Source organism: Pristis pectinata, chromosome 3 (assembly GCF_009764475.1).
Source record: "Pristis pectinata isolate sPriPec2 chromosome 3, sPriPec2.1.pri, whole genome shotgun sequence".
In the NCBI taxonomy this organism is placed as follows: domain Eukaryota; kingdom Metazoa; phylum Chordata; class Chondrichthyes; order Rhinopristiformes; family Pristidae; genus Pristis; species Pristis pectinata.
Window position 1 is genome coordinate 21185097 of NC_067407.1, and position 19592 is coordinate 21204688.

Genomic DNA, 19592 nt, shown 5'->3' on the forward strand with positions numbered 1-19592 from the left:
AGGAAATAGAGGCGCTGGTGAGCTTTCTTGGCCGTGGCGTCTACGTGGTTGGTCCAGGACAGACTATTGGTGATGTTCACTCCAAGGAACTTGAAGTTCTCAGCCCTCTCAACCTCAGCACCATTGATGTAGACAGGTGCGTGTACACCGTCCCCTTTCCTGAAGTCATAGCTATTCATAGCTATCTTAAAATTTATGGAATAATATCACCATTCCAAAAGTGCTCCCCCACTGAAACTCCGAATACCTGGACAAGCTCATCCTTGGTTGGGCTATTGACATAGTGTTTCAAGGAACCCTCCTGGATACACCTAATAAATTTTTACCCATTTAAGCCCCTGGCACTAAAACAAAGCCTATATAAGGTTTAGGAAGCTTAAGGCCCAGTCAATATTGGGGAAGTGAAAATCACCAACTACAACAACCCTGTTGTTTTTACATCTATCCATGATCAGTCTACATATCTGTTCTATCTCCCACTGGCTATTGGGAGGTCTAGAATACAGTCATATCATAGTGATTACACCTTTCTTATTCCTGAGCTCTGCCCACATGACCTCATTGGATGAGCTTCAAGATGTCTTGTCCAAGTGCAGTTGTGACATTCTCCCCAATGAATAATGCAACTCCCCCATCTCTGTCACGTCCCCCTCTGTCACGTCCCCCTCTGTCACGTCTGAAATGTCTAAAGCCTGGATTGTTGAGCCGTCATTCCTGCCCCTCTTGCAATCAAGTTTCTGTAATGGCTGCAGCATCATAGATCAAGATGGAGATCAATAGATTTTTAGATATTAAGGAAATGAAGAGATCTGGGGTTAATGTAGCACTGAAGCAGAAGATCAGTTATGATTGAATTGAATGACAAAGCAGGCACAGAGTCGAAGGGCCCCTACCCTGCTTTATTTTTCATCTTATTCAGTAAATTTTTTTATAATTATTTTCTGTGTTTTTAGTGTTGTTCAGGTTTGAAATATTCCTGCTAATAAACTTGCAGAATGCTTGTGTAATTGACAGAATAATTGTGTGTTAGTACATTTTGATAAGAATAAAGAGGCCATATGCTGCTTCATAATTAAGTGTCTAAATCAGGTAGAGGAACAAAGGAATCTGGAGGTAGAAATACACAAATCACTAAAATAGTTGCACAGGATAATAAGGCCATTTAAAAAAATACTGGAATTAATGTCTGGAGGAATGAAATTGAAAAGCAGAGAAATGAAATTAAATTTACATGGAACCTCTGTCACATCATACTTTGAAGTGTGTAAGTTCTTGCATTATAAATTTACTATAAATATTATAAAAATACATCAATATTGTAAAAAGGTCATACTAAGATAAGATTTCTTTATTAGTCACGTGTACATCGAAACACAGTGAAATGCATCTTTTGCATAGAGTGTTCTGGGGGCAGCCCGCAAGTGTCGCCATGCTTCTGACGCCATACTGTTATTTAAAAAGCAGTATGATTCCAAAAATGAGAGTTATTCCAACTGGAAAGATTTAATAGGCTGACACGCTTATCTTAAGGACAGAAAAGACTGAGGAGGAATCTGAGAGAAATCCCAAGATTTGGAAAGAGAGAAGCTGTTTCCACTTACAACTTAGAGTAGATCAAGGGATCATGAATACAAGATAGTCACTAATAAATCCAATGGGGAATTCTGGGGAAACTTCATTATCCGGGATCAGTTAAGGTGTACAGCATAGATACATTTATGGAGAAGCTAGTTAAACAAATGAGGAAGAAAGGAGTAGATATAGAAATAGATGGGAGAAAACCTTATGGGCTTGATGAATTGAATATTCAGTTTCTGAATTATAAATGCTATGTATCATTACAATAGTCAAATATTTTTATCATTTTAAACTGCTTGGTAATCTTGATTAATAATTGAAGTGATTAATTGAAAGCAAACTCAAATATTAACGACAATCATCTTTCCACAATGCCTTCATGATAACCAAACACAACTCAGTGGGATTGCAGATGCTTTTGGGTGTGAGATCTAGTTTCAAGGCTGCTTTTGAATTCTCAACTTTCTTTAGCACTGCTGTTTAAGTTTATAAATTGATATGAATGTTGGTGCCTCAGCTGAGCAATCAAAGTGCAGTATATGAGTACAGACTGATGTATGATTCCAGTCACTTGGAACCTGCTGTTGCTGTGTTGTTTCAAAAAGAAGCACTAGACCAGTCATATTTTTCATTGAAATAATTGCCTCATAAAATATGCTTGTGGAAAAAAACTTCAAAATTCTCTTATTTTATGAAAGCTTTATACCTGGTATCTCAAAAATCAGTAATGACTGTCATTCTCTATCATTCTGATTAATTTTACTTTCTCATATTTAATATAATGAAAAGAAGAAAAGACCTCCATTTGTATGGGACCTTTCATGACTTGTGGACTTTGCTATCAGTGAAGTACACCTAAATTTTTGAAGTCACTAATGCATTGTAGGAAAGGTAGGCAGTTAATTTTCATAAAGCATGCTTGCACAAATAGCAATGTCATAATCACTGAATAAAATGTTAATTAGCAATGTTAGTTGAAGGATAAGTATTGGTAGAGGTAACTCCCCTGCTGTTCTTTGGAAAGGTGCCATGGAATTTTTTTTATGTCCCTCTGAAAGAGCAGGTGGCACCACAAGTTTAACATCTCATCCAAAATACATCACCCCCAGCAACGTAGCACTACCTTAGTGTTGCACTTTGAGAATCAGGTTTGATTTTTATGTTCATCTCTGGAATGGGACTTTAATCCACAACCAACTGGACCATGGCAAGAGCATTTAAATTTCTTTGTTATTTAAAGTTTTCATTACAAATCATACTTAACAAGAAATACTTTGGTGACTTGACTGAAGCGTAAACACTGACGTAGATTGGTTACGCTGCACGAACTGTTTTTGCTTCTGTTAAATGTTATGCACATTCATCTCCAGGTATTAGATTAACCTATTTTATTGTTTATTTGCAGCGCCTGGCAAACTCCAAAGCACATACCTCACGATTTATCAGTGCCAATCTCCCGTGTAACAAGTTTAAAAACCGTCTTGTGAACATCATGCCATATGAATCCACTCGAGTCTGTTTGCAACCAATCCGAGGAGTTGAGGGCTCTGATTACATTAATGCCAGCTTCATTGATGGATACAGGTACTACATCCCCTTGTAAAATTGTAACTAAACTAGTGGTTCATTGTTTTCTGTTGTCTTCAATCTTGTAAGAAGAAAAGAACTAGCAATAATATCGGATCATTTCCCACCTTAGCAAATATTGAAATGCTTTGCAGCCAGTGAAATACTTTGAAGTGCAGCTCCCATTGTACAATAAGGAATTACTGCAGCCAACCTTAAGCACAAACAAATAGAAATAAAATAAATGAATAAAAATCTGTTTCAATTATTTTGCTTAAGGGATAAATTTTGATCAGAATGTTTGGGAAAACTTATTTACTCTTCTTTGGATCATGCCAAGTGATTGTTTACATCATAAGCACATAAGAAAATAAGCAGTAGACCACACAGACCGTAGGCTTACAACACTATTCAATAAAATCGTAGCTTACTCTGTACCTCGAGCAGGAACAACGGATCATTATGCACAGAAGGAGACCATTTAGTCCATCAGATCCATGACAGTTCACTGTGGAGAAATCCTGTCAGTCCCATTCCTCACTCCTTCCCCATAGACATGTAAATTATTTTTCTACAAGCACCAATTCCTTTTTGAAGCTGATTGACGGTTTCCATCATTTACCCACAGAAAGTTCCAGCTCTCATATAACTTTAGTATCAAAAATATTCCACCCAAAACATTATATTGGTGCCCTTGAACCAGCCGCTGTTGAAACAATTTCCTTCTGTTTGCACTATCTAAAATCATCTTGATATAACACATGTCCTCTCAGTCATTCCTCCTAGGAGACTAACCCCAGTTTCTCTAGTCTAATTTAGTAGCTGAAATCCCTCATTTTAGACTTTAGTGTTCTGAATAGGTAAAAACACTCTATTTCAAGGCCATGAAAATGTTGATTGTGCCAGAATTATACCAATATATGATGTGACTGGGTTGGTAGCATTCTCACCTCTTTGTCAGAAGGTTGAGGGTTCAAGTCCTGCCTCAGAGATAATGCTTTTTATTTTGAACATCAGGATTCTACAGAGGTACAACTTAGGACATTACATCGATTACCTTTACTTCAGTGTAAATGTATATTGATAGGAACAGAAGAAACCCAACTCTAATAATGTAGAAATATTGTACAATATATATTGTCAGATCAAGTTTTATATGTTAGTTTTACTTATGTAGCAATCCCAGTTCTGTGGAGATCAATACTGTTGTACTGGGAATATTTACACATTTGCAAAACCACAGGAGTCCACAATGCAATAAATAAGGAGAAGCATTCATCCAAGTGTTATTCATGGGCAGATAGTTTGACAAAGAAAACATGCCAACTGAGAGTTCTATTCTAGGTGCCTTGCTGCTTGAAATGTTTACATTTTACCACCAGCTAGGATTCTGACACTCTGCAACAATGTGGTTCTTTCCCCAGATGCTTTAGACTAACCAATTACCTGGCCATCTGTAATGGGCACACCACATTTTATAATTGAATATAAATGGTGGAGTTTTAGGTCCCAAATGCAAAGTTAGTTCGAAATAAATTTTAATTTCTGTTGTAAACTAGTCCGATATCTCAGTCTTTGCTGCAACTTTAACAGATATCAGGTGTGTCACAACTTTTTTAATTATTTCGATTATATAAAGACATGATAATTTGAAATACCTACTTAATAAAGCAGATAATTATGGATGATTAACAAGGAGAATTTTTGCTAAAATGGAGGTTGGGCAGATACCAGTGCTTTTAGTGGAGTTCTACCACCATCTGGTGGAATAATGCATGAAGTTCAACCATTTAAACTTATCATCATTTCTTTTTCTGACCTTCCGATATGTTTTTCATGGAAAGAGTGTAAAGTTCTGTGATCTAGCACCTTGACTTCTAAAATACAAGATCACCAAAAATCCATTTAAGAGCTCAAGTTTAGTTGAGGGTAAAATTTGGAAACAGATTTTAAATCATAAAATGGCATAAACTTGAAGTCCTGTCAGATTTGTACTTAAGAGTGCAGCGCACAGTGCGCCATGGCCAACTTTTGATGTCCCCATTGTTTTTAATTTACTTCAATGGCTTCAAACGCAGTGCATTGGTCCAATTTACATTTGACACTAAATGTGAAAAGTAGTTGATTGAGAGAAGGCAATTTAGGAACTAGTGGCAGAATAAGCTGGTTTAAAAAATGTAAGTGGATAGAATGATGTCAGACGAGCAAGGGCATACACATACATAGGTCAATGAAGTGACATTCAGTTTTCCAACCAATTCAGAACAACGATCAGTAAAGCAAATTGAAGACTGAGCTGTGTGGCCGGAGTAATGGCATACACATCAAAGGAAGTCATGTTCAAATGCTTACTGTGCTTTGGGCAGATAAGATCCTGAAAAATGTATTCAGTTTTGGCTACAAAGTGAAGAATTCAGGTTCTCAAGATAGAGAGATATAGAAAGAACAGATAACAGCTTGAAGGTTTATGAGAAATGACCTAACAGAGATGTATTAAATGGTAAACAGTTTGGTTTGCTTAGATGTAGAAAATTACTTCAAAATAGGCAGAGAAGAAGAAGAATATAAGTTCATATTAATAAGAGACACATTTAACCTGTTGTCAAATAAATGTCTTTAGCACGAGAATGATTACCACAACATTTCTGAGCAGTTTTACATTTTAGATTAATGGGGATATATTTTGAAAAATCATGCAATGCATACAAAATGTTACGTTACAAGCATTTTAATCTAAAATTATATGAGCAAAACGTGCCAGTGTTTCTGAGCACTCTGCCCCAGGCACCCATTCAGTGCTTTTAGTGGAAAAGGAGGTGCCCTTTCTGATATTTATACCTTGAAATTGTAGGCTTGTTTCATTCTTACTGCTGGTAGGTTAATTTTTCTGCTGGATTTGTGTTAAACTTTTCCAGGAGATAGTGGGACAAATCTTGCATTCAGCAGCAACCAATGTCAGCTTACCACTGACCTCAGTAAGATGGTTCAGATTTAGCTCAAACAAACTCTTCAGCAGAAATTTGTGAAAACAGCAGGGGAGATTTTCCATAGCAAGGCCCTGCATGAAAATAAGAGCTTTCCATGCTCTAAGGATCATTGCATGGGTTGCTACAACAATGAATTAAAAGTAAGCAGTTAAGTCACACCCTGAGACTTGGAACTATACTGTGGCGAAATTGGAATAATATGCTTGGAGTAGGAGCAAACTTCTTACTTCATTGTTCAATGGGATGAAAATTATGTGTCACATGTTTTTAACTGCTCTGTTTCCTCAATAAACAGGCAGCAGAAGGCCTACATTGCCACACAGGGACCTCTGGCAGAGACCACAGAAGATTTCTGGCGTATGCTATGGGAGCACAATTCCACGATCGTAGTAATGCTCACCAAATTGCGAGAAATGGGTCGAGTAAGTAATGTTCATCAATTGTATACCCAACTGTACAAACAACAAGGGAGATAGTTTGCTGTCCATTTGATGGTTAATAGCCAAGGGTACTAACATTTACATTCACCCTGGATTGACAACCTGATTAAATTTCGTCCTCATAACTTAAAGATATAGTGCCTGTTGGAAGAAGTTTGAAACTTTAGAGGAATAATGAGAAACTGACACCAATTATTTATGGCCATACTAGTAGACTTTGTGCAGTTATTGTTTTTATTTGTAGCTATTCTCCAGATCAGTTGACTTTTGCACAGCATCAGTTCCAATTGTTTTAGTAACTAGAATGTTATTGTGGCCTCACTGCAATGTGAATGTGATGATTTTCTTAAAATAGTTTATTCCAAACAAAGATGCAAATTACTTGCGCCCTTTTTTCAAATACTTGCAAAGACGGGTTGTTTATCTCAGAAAGATATTGAAGTAGTGTAACGCTTCACTGAATCTGACACACCACTGAGTCAACCAAAATATGAAATGTTAACTACAGCTTTAAGATCAGTAAATGAGATGTGGAATGTCACTTGCTTGAAAACAATTTATTTAAAGGTGATGTACATAGGGAGCATCCTGTGCATTGTGCTAGGTGTTGCTGATCTGTTGTTTTGTTGTCACTAGGAAAAGTGCCACCAGTACTGGCCAGCAGAGCGTTCTGCCCGGTATCAATACTTTGTGGTAGATCCAATGGCAGAATATAGCATGCCACAGTATATCCTGCGGGAGTTCAAAGTAACAGATGCCAGGGTAAGGATGAACTGTAGCCATGTTAAAATTCTTTTGTGCATATGCTATAATAATGAGGCTTATTCTGCCATTTGCATTATGTATTATGTTAGTATAGATTATTATATACTGGTACTTTCTGAATTCACTGTAGCGTAGAGTTGGTTGTGGTCTTATGCCTAACATTCCTTAGAGTGAGTTTCTAATCTCAACCATAAAGTCGCAATTTAATACCAAGTGGAGAACTAATGGTTTTCATATAGGAGAGAACAGGTAAGAAAATGAAAATCACTGTTTCTTTTACCTTCTAACCAATGATAAAGATGAATTGCCCCCTTGCTAAGATGCAATGTTTTGTACAGAGATAACAGATAAGGAAGCTGAACCTATGTCTCCCAGTTTCAACACCATGGAAGAAGTTTAAAGGTCATTTGCGCTATTGGTCAATCAGTTACGATAGGTTGTAAAAACAAGACAGAAATGTTTACAGTCCATGTGTCATTTATGAAAGAAAATCTCGTCAACGTGTTTTTGAATTTTCTTAACTTTATTGCAGTGAAGTGCTGCCTATAATAAATGCATTGACCTTCAAAATCCGTTTTTCCCCATTTTTACTGCAGTGCCTTTTTTTTTGGATGCAGCAAATGTGATTGCCTCCAAATTTGAGGGACATATCTTCAAAGTGTCCCAGGGTTTTCTCACCAAAGTTAGGTTCAAAATGTGTTGATGTCACATGGGATGCACATTGGAGAGCCTTGATAACCACTGTAGTTATTCTTGACCAGAAGGGCTGAAAACTTACTCAGCAGGTCAATCTGTGAGCAAAGCTGAAGTCTTTGTCATCTTTTCTGGTTTATTTTCTAATCTGGTATTTTGCTTTTTGTTGCATTAAGTTTACTTTATTCAACTAGTGCACTGCATCCAAGGACAAAATATCACATTTTTGCACAGACCTTCCTATTGCAGTCAGCAGTTAAAAGTATTTGTTTCTCAATCCTATGGTGATAATGTATTTTTGAAACTTTAACTTTAGCTGTCAACATTTTACAGCATGCAGACCATTCACAAATGATGACCATAATTTTTTTTCTAAAATAGTTTGACAGTATCATGTGACCATGGCAACTTATATTCCTTTTCAAATGGCATTGACATCAAAATTAGTGCTTGGTGCAAATAATTGGTTGACATTTAGCACAGTGGTGAAGTATTAGTTCTGTAACTTGTTTTCTTGATATTTGGTGATTTAAAAATTAAAACCAAGTACATTTCTAGTACCAGTGTTTTATGGGCTCCATTTTTTACTGTGATTTTCTTTTTTGTTTATTTAAAAAATAATTGAAAACAAAATATATTTTGAATCAGAGATATAAAGATATTTGACTAAATGCAAGTATTCATCTCAGTACGTCCTGTGGCCAAGAAATTTTGTTGCGCCTTGTAACATCTCTGTGTGCTACACAATATCAGTTTTCTAAAATCCAGTCAATAAACAAAATTGAGAATACTGTTCTCAAGAAATTTAGTTACTTTAAAAAGTTATTTTAAGAAATTGTAGTGCAGTCCTCTCAGTAGGACACCGTATATGTGCAGTTTAGAGGCCATAGGATATGTAGAGTGTTTGCAGTCAGTGTGCAGTACATAACTGACATCATACTTGCGTTTTTCTTCTGTAAGTGCATGGATCGCAAACAATGCAGGGCCCTTTATACAACAGCGGTGACTCGGCCATAGAGTCTGGAAGTGAGCACTGAAGAAGTGAAGGTTCCTTATTGCTGGCCCCACTGGAAGTTTTTAAAGGGGGCTTCAGATCCACAATCTTTACACCAGATGTCCAACTTCAGCAGCATAATGAGTCATTGATTGGGGCCAGTTGAGGTGCCAAATGCTGCCCCTTGAGCAAAACTACCCAAAGGGGTTTCACCCCATTAGTTGATCTATAGAGGACTGTTTTAAGAATCCTCACCTTAGCAGGAAATTGTATTAGAAACTGAAGTGCACTGCTTTGGTATGTGCACTTCAGTGCCTGTGGTATGTGCGCAGACATCCAGGCAAGGCGCAGGTTCACAATTCCAATGCACGTGGTGCACTGCAGGTTTTATATGTTGAAGAATTTCTAAGCCCTGTATCTATGACACATCTTGAACATCTATACATCCAGAAGGGGAACAATTTGCAGGGTTCTGGTAAAAGAGCAGGGAACTAGCACTGCATGAAGATATACCTATCAAAAAGCCAACATGTACATGAAGCATGGAACAGCCTCTTTCTCTGCAATTTGATTCTGTAATCCAAGATCATAGCAACTGTTATGTGAACTTGCCTCAGGGAGGCTTAAAATAGTTTTCTATTTGAATAGCATTTGCAATCATATGGAAGTACAATGTGGTGGTAGGTTAATGTTTGTACTTACTTCTTCTTCCTCATGTGTGTTTTCTCTGTTTCACTGCACCCTGCAAAAAGGTGTTGAGTGTAAAGATTGTAACTGAATGTACTGATTCACAGTATCTTAGTCTTCCTTTCCTTCTTGATCTATGAGAGGGGAAACCCATTAACTTGTTGGATATTCTCATTGTATGTTAAACACAAGTGCAATTCAAATGTGGCCTGGTTTCCATTTACATTATTTGTAAATATACACCATTGTTCTTAACATAGGATGGACAGTCTCGAACAATCCGACAGTTCCATTTCATTGACTGGCCTGAGCAAGGAGTGCCAAAAACGGGAGAAGGATTCATTGACTTTATTGGTCAAGTACACAAGACGAAAGAACAGTTTGGACAGGATGGACCTATTACTGTGCACTGCAGGTAAGGGTGAACAAGTTGGTGCTTTTCAGATAAATGATCAATTTAATTGCACAGGTGAGTAAGTCTACTGTAAATGAACATGTTCCCATTCCTGTTACATGCACTTTCTTTAAGTGGTATGCCCTGCAATCACAGAAAATCTTGGAGAATAATTGTGACAGAACATATAGTCATAGAGTCACAGAGTAATACAGCAGGGAAACAGGTCCAACTTCTCTATGCCAACCAAGATGCGCATCTAAGCTAGTCCCATTTACCTGTGTTTGGCCCACATCCCTCTAAACCTTTCCTATCTCTGTACCTGTCCAAGTTGTCTTTTAAATGTTGTCTTTGTCCAATTGTAGAGTGATCTGAATTTACTGTTTCCAATCCAAGTGTTGCTATTTTTTCAACTGAGGACACATACATCCCAAGTTACTTGTGCATGATATCATTTTACATTACAAAATTCAATAAAACTCTGAAATGTGCATCTTTGTAGAAGTCTGAAGTAAGTTTCTCCTCTGTTGTAGCGCTGGTGTTGGACGAACTGGAGTATTCATTACACTGAGCATTGTCCTGGAACGGATGAGATATGAGGGAGTTGTAGACATGTTTCAAACTGTGAAGACCTTACGAACACAGCGGCCCGCCATGGTTCAGACAGAGGTGGAGTATTTAATCATTGCTAGTAAAAGTACACAATGTAAATAAATACTTTAAAAATAACAGGTGCTTTAAATGTATCAACTTTGCTACCTTGCCATTTAATTCAATGGCATAACCATCACTGAATCCCCCACTATTGATATTCTGGGGTTTATCATTGAAACCAAACTGGAGTAGCCATGGACACAATGTGGCCACAAAAGCAGGTCAGAGGCTGAGACTCTAGTGGTGAGTAGCTCACCTCCTAACTCCCCAAAGCCCGTTCACCATATACAAGGCTCAAGTCAGGAATGAGATGGCTGAGTGCAGCTTCAACAACGCTCATAAAGCTCGACACCATACAGGACAATAGCCATCCTCTTGATCGGCACCCCATCCACAACCATTCACTCACTCCACTACTGATGGACAGCAGCAGCAGTTTGTATTTACAGGATTCACTGCAGCAACTCACCAAGATTCCTAAGACAGCACCTTCCAAACCCATGACTTCTACTGCCTGGAAAGACAAGGGCAGCAAAAGCATGGGAGCAGTACCAGCTGGAAGTTGCCCTCCAAGCCACACAACATCTTGAAAATATATTGCCTTTCCTTCACCGTCGCAGAGTCAAAATCCGGCATTGTGGGTATACCCACCCTCAAGGACTGCAGCGGTTCAAGAAGGCAGCTCACCACCACCTTCTCAAGGGCAGTTAAGGATGAGAAATTAAATGCTGCTTCAGCCCACTTCCCCTGAATGAATAGAAACAAATTGTGAAGTTAAATTGATGGGAATACAGCTGAGATCATCATTTTATTCAGTAAACTGGTTGTTAGATAATGGAAAATGTGATGTCATTGATATCTTGAATTGTGTTAAGTACAGTTGCTAGACTTTATTAGGATCATTGTCCTATCAGATAAAGGGAATGGGATGTACACAGGTCCTTTACAGGAAACAGACAAAACCATACCAGCAGCATTCTGTATAAAATGGCCATCCATTTTCTCCTAGCATAAGACCAATGTTATCCTTTGATTCATCATTGATGTTGAGCAGAGTTGATATTTAGTCTGTGTCGATTATTGAATCATGTCCTTTCCTTGAAACTTATCCAGTATCAACATGCTGGATATATTCCTCTATTGAGCAGCAAGCCACTCAAGCCTGCTGCTTGCCCACCCATAAAGTCCCTCTTACCTTGAGCAGGTCCTCTACAGTGAATTCTAGGAAATCAGCTCCTGCCCAATGGCCAAAGCCCAGCAGAGTCTTTGATCATGAATCGCCACTGAAGTGCTTTAAGAGCTGGGATACCACAGACTGAAACAGCTGTCAAAATAGCTTCCATGTCTCCGATATTCACCAACATTCATGATCTGTTACAATTTATAAGTACTAATAAATATAATTCTTTTCATCTTAAAGCACAAACACAAGAAATGCTTATACATCAAAAATATATGTAAGTTATCTAATATTTTTCCTTCTGCCCTGCAGCCATTCTTCTCTCTTCAAAAGAATGGAGTCCCTATACCTGCCCCAGTCTAACCTAAGCAAGTTCAGTGGGCAGATTGTCCAGCATGTTCTGGGAAACTGCAGTAGTTTGTGCTCCACTGCTGGGCTCCATGGAGTCCAATGTCAGATTGCAATCAGGAAATTCACATTAACCAGTTACACTGAAGTTCAGGGCTTCCCCATTTGTCCATGTGTCCTAAATTTCTCATAATTACAAAAGCCGGATAACAGCTGTCTAGCCCAGAACTGCCAGCATTTCTGTGGAAAGATTATTCGTTTCTTAAAGATAACTGTATTATCATATCAGGAAGGAATCCTCCCATATGCAATGAATTTTTCACAAAGTACCCTTTACAAATAACTATTTACCTGATAAAATTTAGAACAAACTTATTTCATTTTAATTCTAGTTATGCCCTCAGAATGCAGAATCTGTAAATTCATTCAAAAGGGGTTGGTTGCTTGAAAAGGGAATATAGAAGGATAAGGGGAACAAACAGAACCAGTTTTGGATCCAATTAGCAAACTCGCCTTGGATCTCATGCGACTTAACCTTCTGAACCAGCCGCTATATGGGATCTTGTTAAACGCCTTACTAAAGTCCACATAGACAATGTCTGCCATCCTGCCTTCATCAATCTTCTTGGTCACCTCTTCAAAAAATTCAATCAAGTATGTAAGGCAGGATTTCCCCCACACAAAGTCACGCTGACTATCCCTGATCAGTCCCTGTCCTTTCAAATGTATATAAATCATATCCCTTAGGATTTTCTCCGATAATTTCCCTACCACTAACGTAAGGATTATCAGCCTATAGTTACCTAGCTTATCCCTGCTGCCCTTATTAAATAAAGAAACAACATTAGCTATCCTCCCATCTTCCAGCACCTCATCCATGGCTAACAAAGATGAAAAAAATCTTCATCAGGACCCCAGCTATGTCCTCCATTGCTTCCCATAGCAAACTAGGATAGATCTTATCTGGCCCTGGGGATATCTCAAAACTTTATTTGTCCCATAACATCCAAACATCTCTTCCTTCTTAATATTGACTTGTTACAGATCATTTACATACCCATCCCTGAACACTATCTTCCATGTCCCTTTCCATGAAGTTTTCCATTATTGTCACTGTATCATGCTTGCATCTCTCTGTGGTTACCCCTGCAGATATGCTCCTCTATCTCTATACCACTACTTGGTAGCCTGTAGAAGCGACAACCTAATTGTTTCTTACTCTAACCAGAAGGATTCAGTCCTTGGTACGTCAAGGACATCCTGTCTTTCCAGCATCATAATAAACTAGATTGCACTCAATCCAGCAATCCACTCGTTCTTCCCCCAGCAATTTTCCCACGGCTGCACTTTTGCAGTGCTGCAGGACCATTCAAACTGGATGCCTGACTGCTGTCGCCATCCTTTGAAGCAGAGAAGTCTGTGACCAGCATCTGGCTCACACTCCCCCTATTGCTGAGGTGGGCTTTGCACTATTTTTAACTGTCTCTGATAATTGGAGACATAAAAATGGTTCAAATAAATATAAATAATTAAAAATATATTAAAACTATATTATAAATTTATTTAAAAATTACTTAAAGTCCTAGAAATTGAAAACATAAAGTGAAAATTCAAAAGACCCAAACTTATCTTTTCAAAGTCAGCGACCCATGCAGTCAACCTTGACATAAAGCTGAGAGGCCAGGTGTGAAGTGCACCTGCTCAGTATGTTTTGTGATCTGCCCTTGGACTCTCTGCTGAGAGCAGCAGCAGAGATGGAGTTTGGATGCACCAGTGTTAGTCCTCTATCTTGTGTCTGACTTTCGTGTTGTAATACACAAGCACAGAAGTCAAAGATGAGCTGACCCATCAAACCTGTCTTTGACTTTCTAGTAATTTAATTTAGTCTACTGCCATCTAATGCTGTCGACTACTCCCAACCTCAGTGCACCTTATTCTTCTTTACTAATACTACCTGTTGGTGCCCCTCCCTGCCAAACTAGTTTACATATCCCACAATTGCACAGTGAACCACATGCCAGAATGTTGCAACTTGTCGTCCCCCAAAACTGCTCCTGATGTCCCAATCCTGTACCGTGCCTTCAGCCATGCATTAATCTGTCCCATCCTCTTGTTTTTACTTTCTCTGACATGTGGCACTGGGAGTAATCCAGAGATTTTTACTTCGTCTTTCTTAACTTGCTCACTAGCTCCTAGAATTCTGATGTGTTGAACATTGACACATTCTCGCCCTATGATATCACCATACCATCATGCCCAACTCTTCACTCCCCACCCTTACATAATGTTCTGCATCCTCTGTCTGATCTCCCTTACCTGAGCACCAGGGAAAGTATTTGCCAAGCAGAAACACTCGTATGTTCCTCTATCAAATCCACCATAACTAATTCGAGCACTGTTTCCTCTCCTTTGTCCAAAATGTTCTGAACTACATTCCTTCAAGATATTGTATTTCCCATTATTACAGGTTTGCAAGAATGTGCAACATTCCCTGTAGATGCCTGCACTTGCTGCCCTTTTGGATGATTCATGAATTGGGCACCCCATGCATCAAGCAGAACTCACTTCCTTGTACACACCTTTAAATCACATTCAAATTACACAAGCCTCCACTGAAGTAATTACCACTTATTGCTAACCACATGATTCTCTAATGACTGTTACTGGCAGGCAGTTTGTTAACTTTTGACTGTAAATGTAGAGATACTGCAAGTTAAAGCTTAATGTTAAATGAGATCTACCCTCTCGGTGGTAACCAAATTCTCGACCTAATGCTCCAAGAGATCTGTGTGTTTTCAATTTCCTGCCATGGTCACAGTCCCTCACTGTGCTCCAGTTCATTAACTTGGAGCTGCTGAGGGAAGAGCAGCAGTCAAAGAGAAAATGGAACCTCATACCTTTAATATGCATAAATAGTGACAAATTGGATAGGGCATGTAAGGAACAGAGGGATGGAGCATGAGGATTCTCACAGGGAAAAGGGAAAAGGAATGTTTTTGAGTTAAGAACTATGAACATCATTCGAAAGATTTTCCTCATATCCTCTCCAGTCCAAGTATTTTACATTCATTCCCCTTAGTTTTTGACCATTCTGCTAAGAGAAATAGATCCCTGCTATTTGCCCTTGTCTGGATCCCTCATTAGTTTTTACACCTCAATTGAGTCTTCCCTCAGAAAACAACCCTAGCTTTTCCAATATTTCCTCATACCACAGTTTTCCAGTCCCAGCAATATCTTCATTAATCTCCCCAGTACCCTCTCCAATGCAATTACATCTTTTCTGAAATGTGGTTACAGAACTATACAGAGTACTCAAGCTGAGGCCTAACTAACACTGTACACAGCTTGAGCATAATCTCCCTTTTCTTATATCATTTGCCTCACTTACCAAGGAATAGTATTTCTTATACCTTGTGAACTGCTTTGTTAACCTCTCCTGCTGCCTTTAAGGATCTGTAAACACATTCCAAAGTCCCCCTGTTCCTTGACACCTTTAAACATGCTCTCATTTATTGTACCTTTCCTTGCTTCATTTCTGGCATTGAATGGACATCTGATCAAGCAAGCTGCTTTGCCTTGGATAGTGCTTTTGAGTGTTGTGATTGCAACCATAGGTAAATATAGAGTAACCTATCCCATTCCTAATCACTTATCATCTCCATGTAACATTGTGCTTTATAAATGTTGAGTCCCATGAATTTGTTCCTTGTTTTGTAACAGCAGGTGTGAGAAACTGGGTGAACTGAAAAGCCACGTGTGCAGCTAAAGAAGAGAAACAGATGGTGTATATTGGGGAACTTGCAAGGGAAAAGTGAGAATTGGGAGGAAAAGTCATTTTATGACTATTAATAGTTTATCATTTTTATAGAATCAGGGCAATTAGAAGACATGAGGAAGCCATCTGATCCCTGTTTGATTCCCAGTGCCTATGTCAGTGCTGGCATTTGTCCCTGTAATACCATTCCCCAATAACCCACCCCCACCCCCACCCCCCATTGCAAAATACTTTCTCATTTTTCTCCTTTTCAAATTTTTTTGGATCAAGGAATATATAGAATCAATGCTGTCAAGCTGACTTTGTTAAGATGCCACACCTGGGGTCATCGAGAAAAATCAGAGCAGATGTAATTAGGGTTAATTGAGGACTGAGAATAGACAGGAAGCAGAATAAACAGATACTTTTCAGGTAGGGAGGCTGTAATGAATGGGATCGCTGGGGCTTCAGCTGTTCACAATGTATCTCAATGATTTGGATGAATGGACCATATGTAATATATTGATAATACAAAATGAGGTGTCAGTGTTGGTTGTCAGGAAATGCAGAGAGATATTTAGGAAAGATAGATGGGCTTAGTGAATGAGTGAGGACATGGCAGATGGAAATAGAATAAAGTCACCCTTTTTGGATGGAGTGGGGTTGAAAGATGTTGGTATACAGAAGGACATGGGTGTCACTGATCACTGAAGGTTAATGTACAGGTACAGCCTATATTTCAAGTGGATTTGAGTACAAGAGTAAAAATATCTTACTGGAATTACATAGGGCCTTGGTGAGACCACACCTGGAAGAATGGGTTCGGAAATGGCTTCTCCACCTAAAGGAGGAAATGCCTTTTGTACCAGATTGATTTCTAGAATGGTGGTTTATACAGAGAGCTCAGGCAGACTGGTCATATTCTCTCCTGAGCCTAGAAGAATGAGAGATAATTTGTTGAAACAAGCAAAATTCTTAAAGGACTTCACAGGGCTCAGGACTGAGTTGAGAAGAAATTTATTCAACCAGAGGGCAGGAAATATTTAGAGTTCTCTATCCAGGAGAGCTGTAGCTGCAGAGACTATGTTGCTGAGTCTGTTCAAGACAAAGATCTATATGTTTATGTTTATTGAAGGATATAGGATTAGTGCTGGAAAGTGGTGCTGAGATAAAGATCACCCCGATCCTATTGAAAGATGGAGCAGACAAGAGGGGCCAAATGGCCTACTTCAGCTTATATTCCCGGTGTTCTCTTGCATGTTAAAGAGCCTCAATGATCACAGTAGCCGTATTGAGAAAATGGTTATACTATGTGCAGTTACTCGCAGCGTGTACTGAAAAGTATAATTTTGGTAGGAGTAATAAAAGGCTGTTACTATATATCTGTTACACATTTCCACAGAAATGTAGACATGAAAGATGTGGACAGACAGTTGAGCATCTTTTGCTCACCTTGGTTCCTTTTATTGTGCTAAAAATATTTACAATTAAACAGAAAAGCTCCCACAAAAAACTAGGTTTTTAAAATCAACATTAAAATTGACTTTGAGGGACATTTGGCATCTGTGATACTCACTCAGCTTTTGATTTATTCTGTGCTTCAAAATGGTAGAACCTGGTCATTTTACGGTTTCCTTGGAAGCTTGGAGAAGGTTTTGGAGGGTAGTCATCAAATGGATATTTATTCAACAGGACTGTGCTGTTTCATTATTGAATTTTAGTTAATGTTATGACCACAAAGCAGTCCTTTATTAATAGGAATTATGGGAGATTACTTTCTTGTCTCTTTAGAAGTCTGTTTGACCATCATATTTTAAATCCATTGTATTTTATTAAGGTACATGTAGTAATATCCCATATAATTCATAGAATTCTGTTTAATCTTCATAAATATTTAATTCTCCTATTAAAATTTTATTGGCTGGCACAGTGTAATACGTGGAGATATTGCACTGAACATTGCTCTGTATCTTTCCACAGGACCAGTACCAGTTATGTTACCGAGCAGCACTGGAGTACCTTGGAAGCTTTGATCACTATGCAACGTAACTTCTAGCACCCAATCAGAACTTGTGACTTTCAGGACCCAGAAAATGATTTTTCGAGCCATATCATATCAAATCATTGTTCAGTTATCCTGTACAGTGAGTTGTCAAAGATGTAATGATATCAGCAACTCAGAAATTCTATCATGATTCTTGGACTGATCAGGAACTAAGTTGACTTGCGTTAATTCCAAATGAATGGGATAATTATTTACAAATTTCAAATCCTTTCTATTCTGCATGAGATTCCCTATTTTGATTATAATTTTAGTGCAAGTACAATGGATCAATTTACTTTTGGGTTTTAACTGGGGTGCCATTTACAATTTTATAAACCTTTTTATTAAAATTGGTCATTTTTTTCTGGCAAAATTGAATCCCTTATGTTGTAAATGCCTTTTTATTTTGTAATCAGTTAAGTTTTTATATTCTTTCTGTTGATTTAAAAGTACCTTATGTTTGCAACAGAGCTGCCCATTTTAGTGCAGTTCTGTATTTAATCCTGGTGACTGGAATCTTAACCACTGTTCTGATTATAGCTGCTGATCTTCTACTAGGGATAGACAAATCAACCAGAAGTTTAATCTCTTATATGAAAGTGTCTTCTCTTCAGATATCGTACAATACAAACTATTAATATTGAATAAAGCAGGAGCCTGGTGCTGTTAGATGAATTTAATAAAAAAAAACAAGGATACATTTTGGTTTTGTACAGTTTCTTAAAATGACCGATTTGATCCTTTCCTTGTTTTAAAAAAATAAAAAAGTTAGAAAAACACTCAATACCTAATATTCTGTTCAATCTGTTGGAGATGAATTTAAACTGGATCTCAACCAATTTGATGTAAACACTACAACGCACCTTGCTACAAACCTCCGATCACCTACCCAGAGAAGAGCTGGGGACAACAACCCTTATTCCTCATCAAGCAGATCAATCGGTCTCTGTTTCACATTGATTATTCCGTGGGAGTCAAGACTGCTTACAACTAGCTTGAACTTTCCAGTGAGCTATTATGGAGGGTTGATGTTCTGTGATGGTTTAATCTTCTGTAATCTATGGAGCTGATGCAGTAGGGAGACTGCGTGTGGAATAGGGAAAGGTGGTAGATGAATGCCAAATATAATCAATCAGTCAGAATGATATTGACCGTAACCTGATTTGAAGGGATTAAATTGTTTGGAACAAGTTCATTTTTACCTTGTGTATGCATAGTGCTGTAGGGGTTACTCTGTTGTATACACAGTCTGTTTTCTATTTGTTGATAAATGATATCATCATTGGAAGAGTCTTGATGTTAATAAAGTTCAGTAATCGGGTTTTATACAATGTGGTTTCATTGGGGATTTTTTACTTATTTTTCCACTCTTGGAAATTAAAATTAAATGATCATTAATCCAATATTTTGGTCTTTATGCAGAGTAAAATACATATTTATCAAGAACAGTTAGAGTAGAACAAAAGACCACTGCTAATGAAGACATAGTAAAGTAATATATGAAGAAA

The 19592-nt window shown here is 38.1% G+C and overlaps 1 protein-coding gene across 1 annotated transcript in view; it reads left to right on the forward strand.

Moving 5' to 3' along the window:
* LOC127567693 (receptor-type tyrosine-protein phosphatase F-like) overlaps positions 1-18863 on the forward strand; it is a 335950-nt gene extending 317087 nt beyond the window's left edge. The window contains exons 28-33 of the mRNA XM_052010633.1: positions 2984-3162; positions 6427-6553; positions 7208-7333; positions 9971-10125; positions 10638-10773; positions 18021-18863. Of these exons, the coding sequence (XP_051866593.1) occupies positions 2984-3162; positions 6427-6553; positions 7208-7333; positions 9971-10125; positions 10638-10773; positions 18021-18089 (792 nt within the window). The 3' untranslated portion in view covers positions 18090-18863. The remainder of the gene's footprint in view (positions 1-2983; positions 3163-6426; positions 6554-7207; positions 7334-9970; positions 10126-10637; positions 10774-18020) is intronic.
* Positions 18864-19592: the final 729 nt, after the last annotated feature.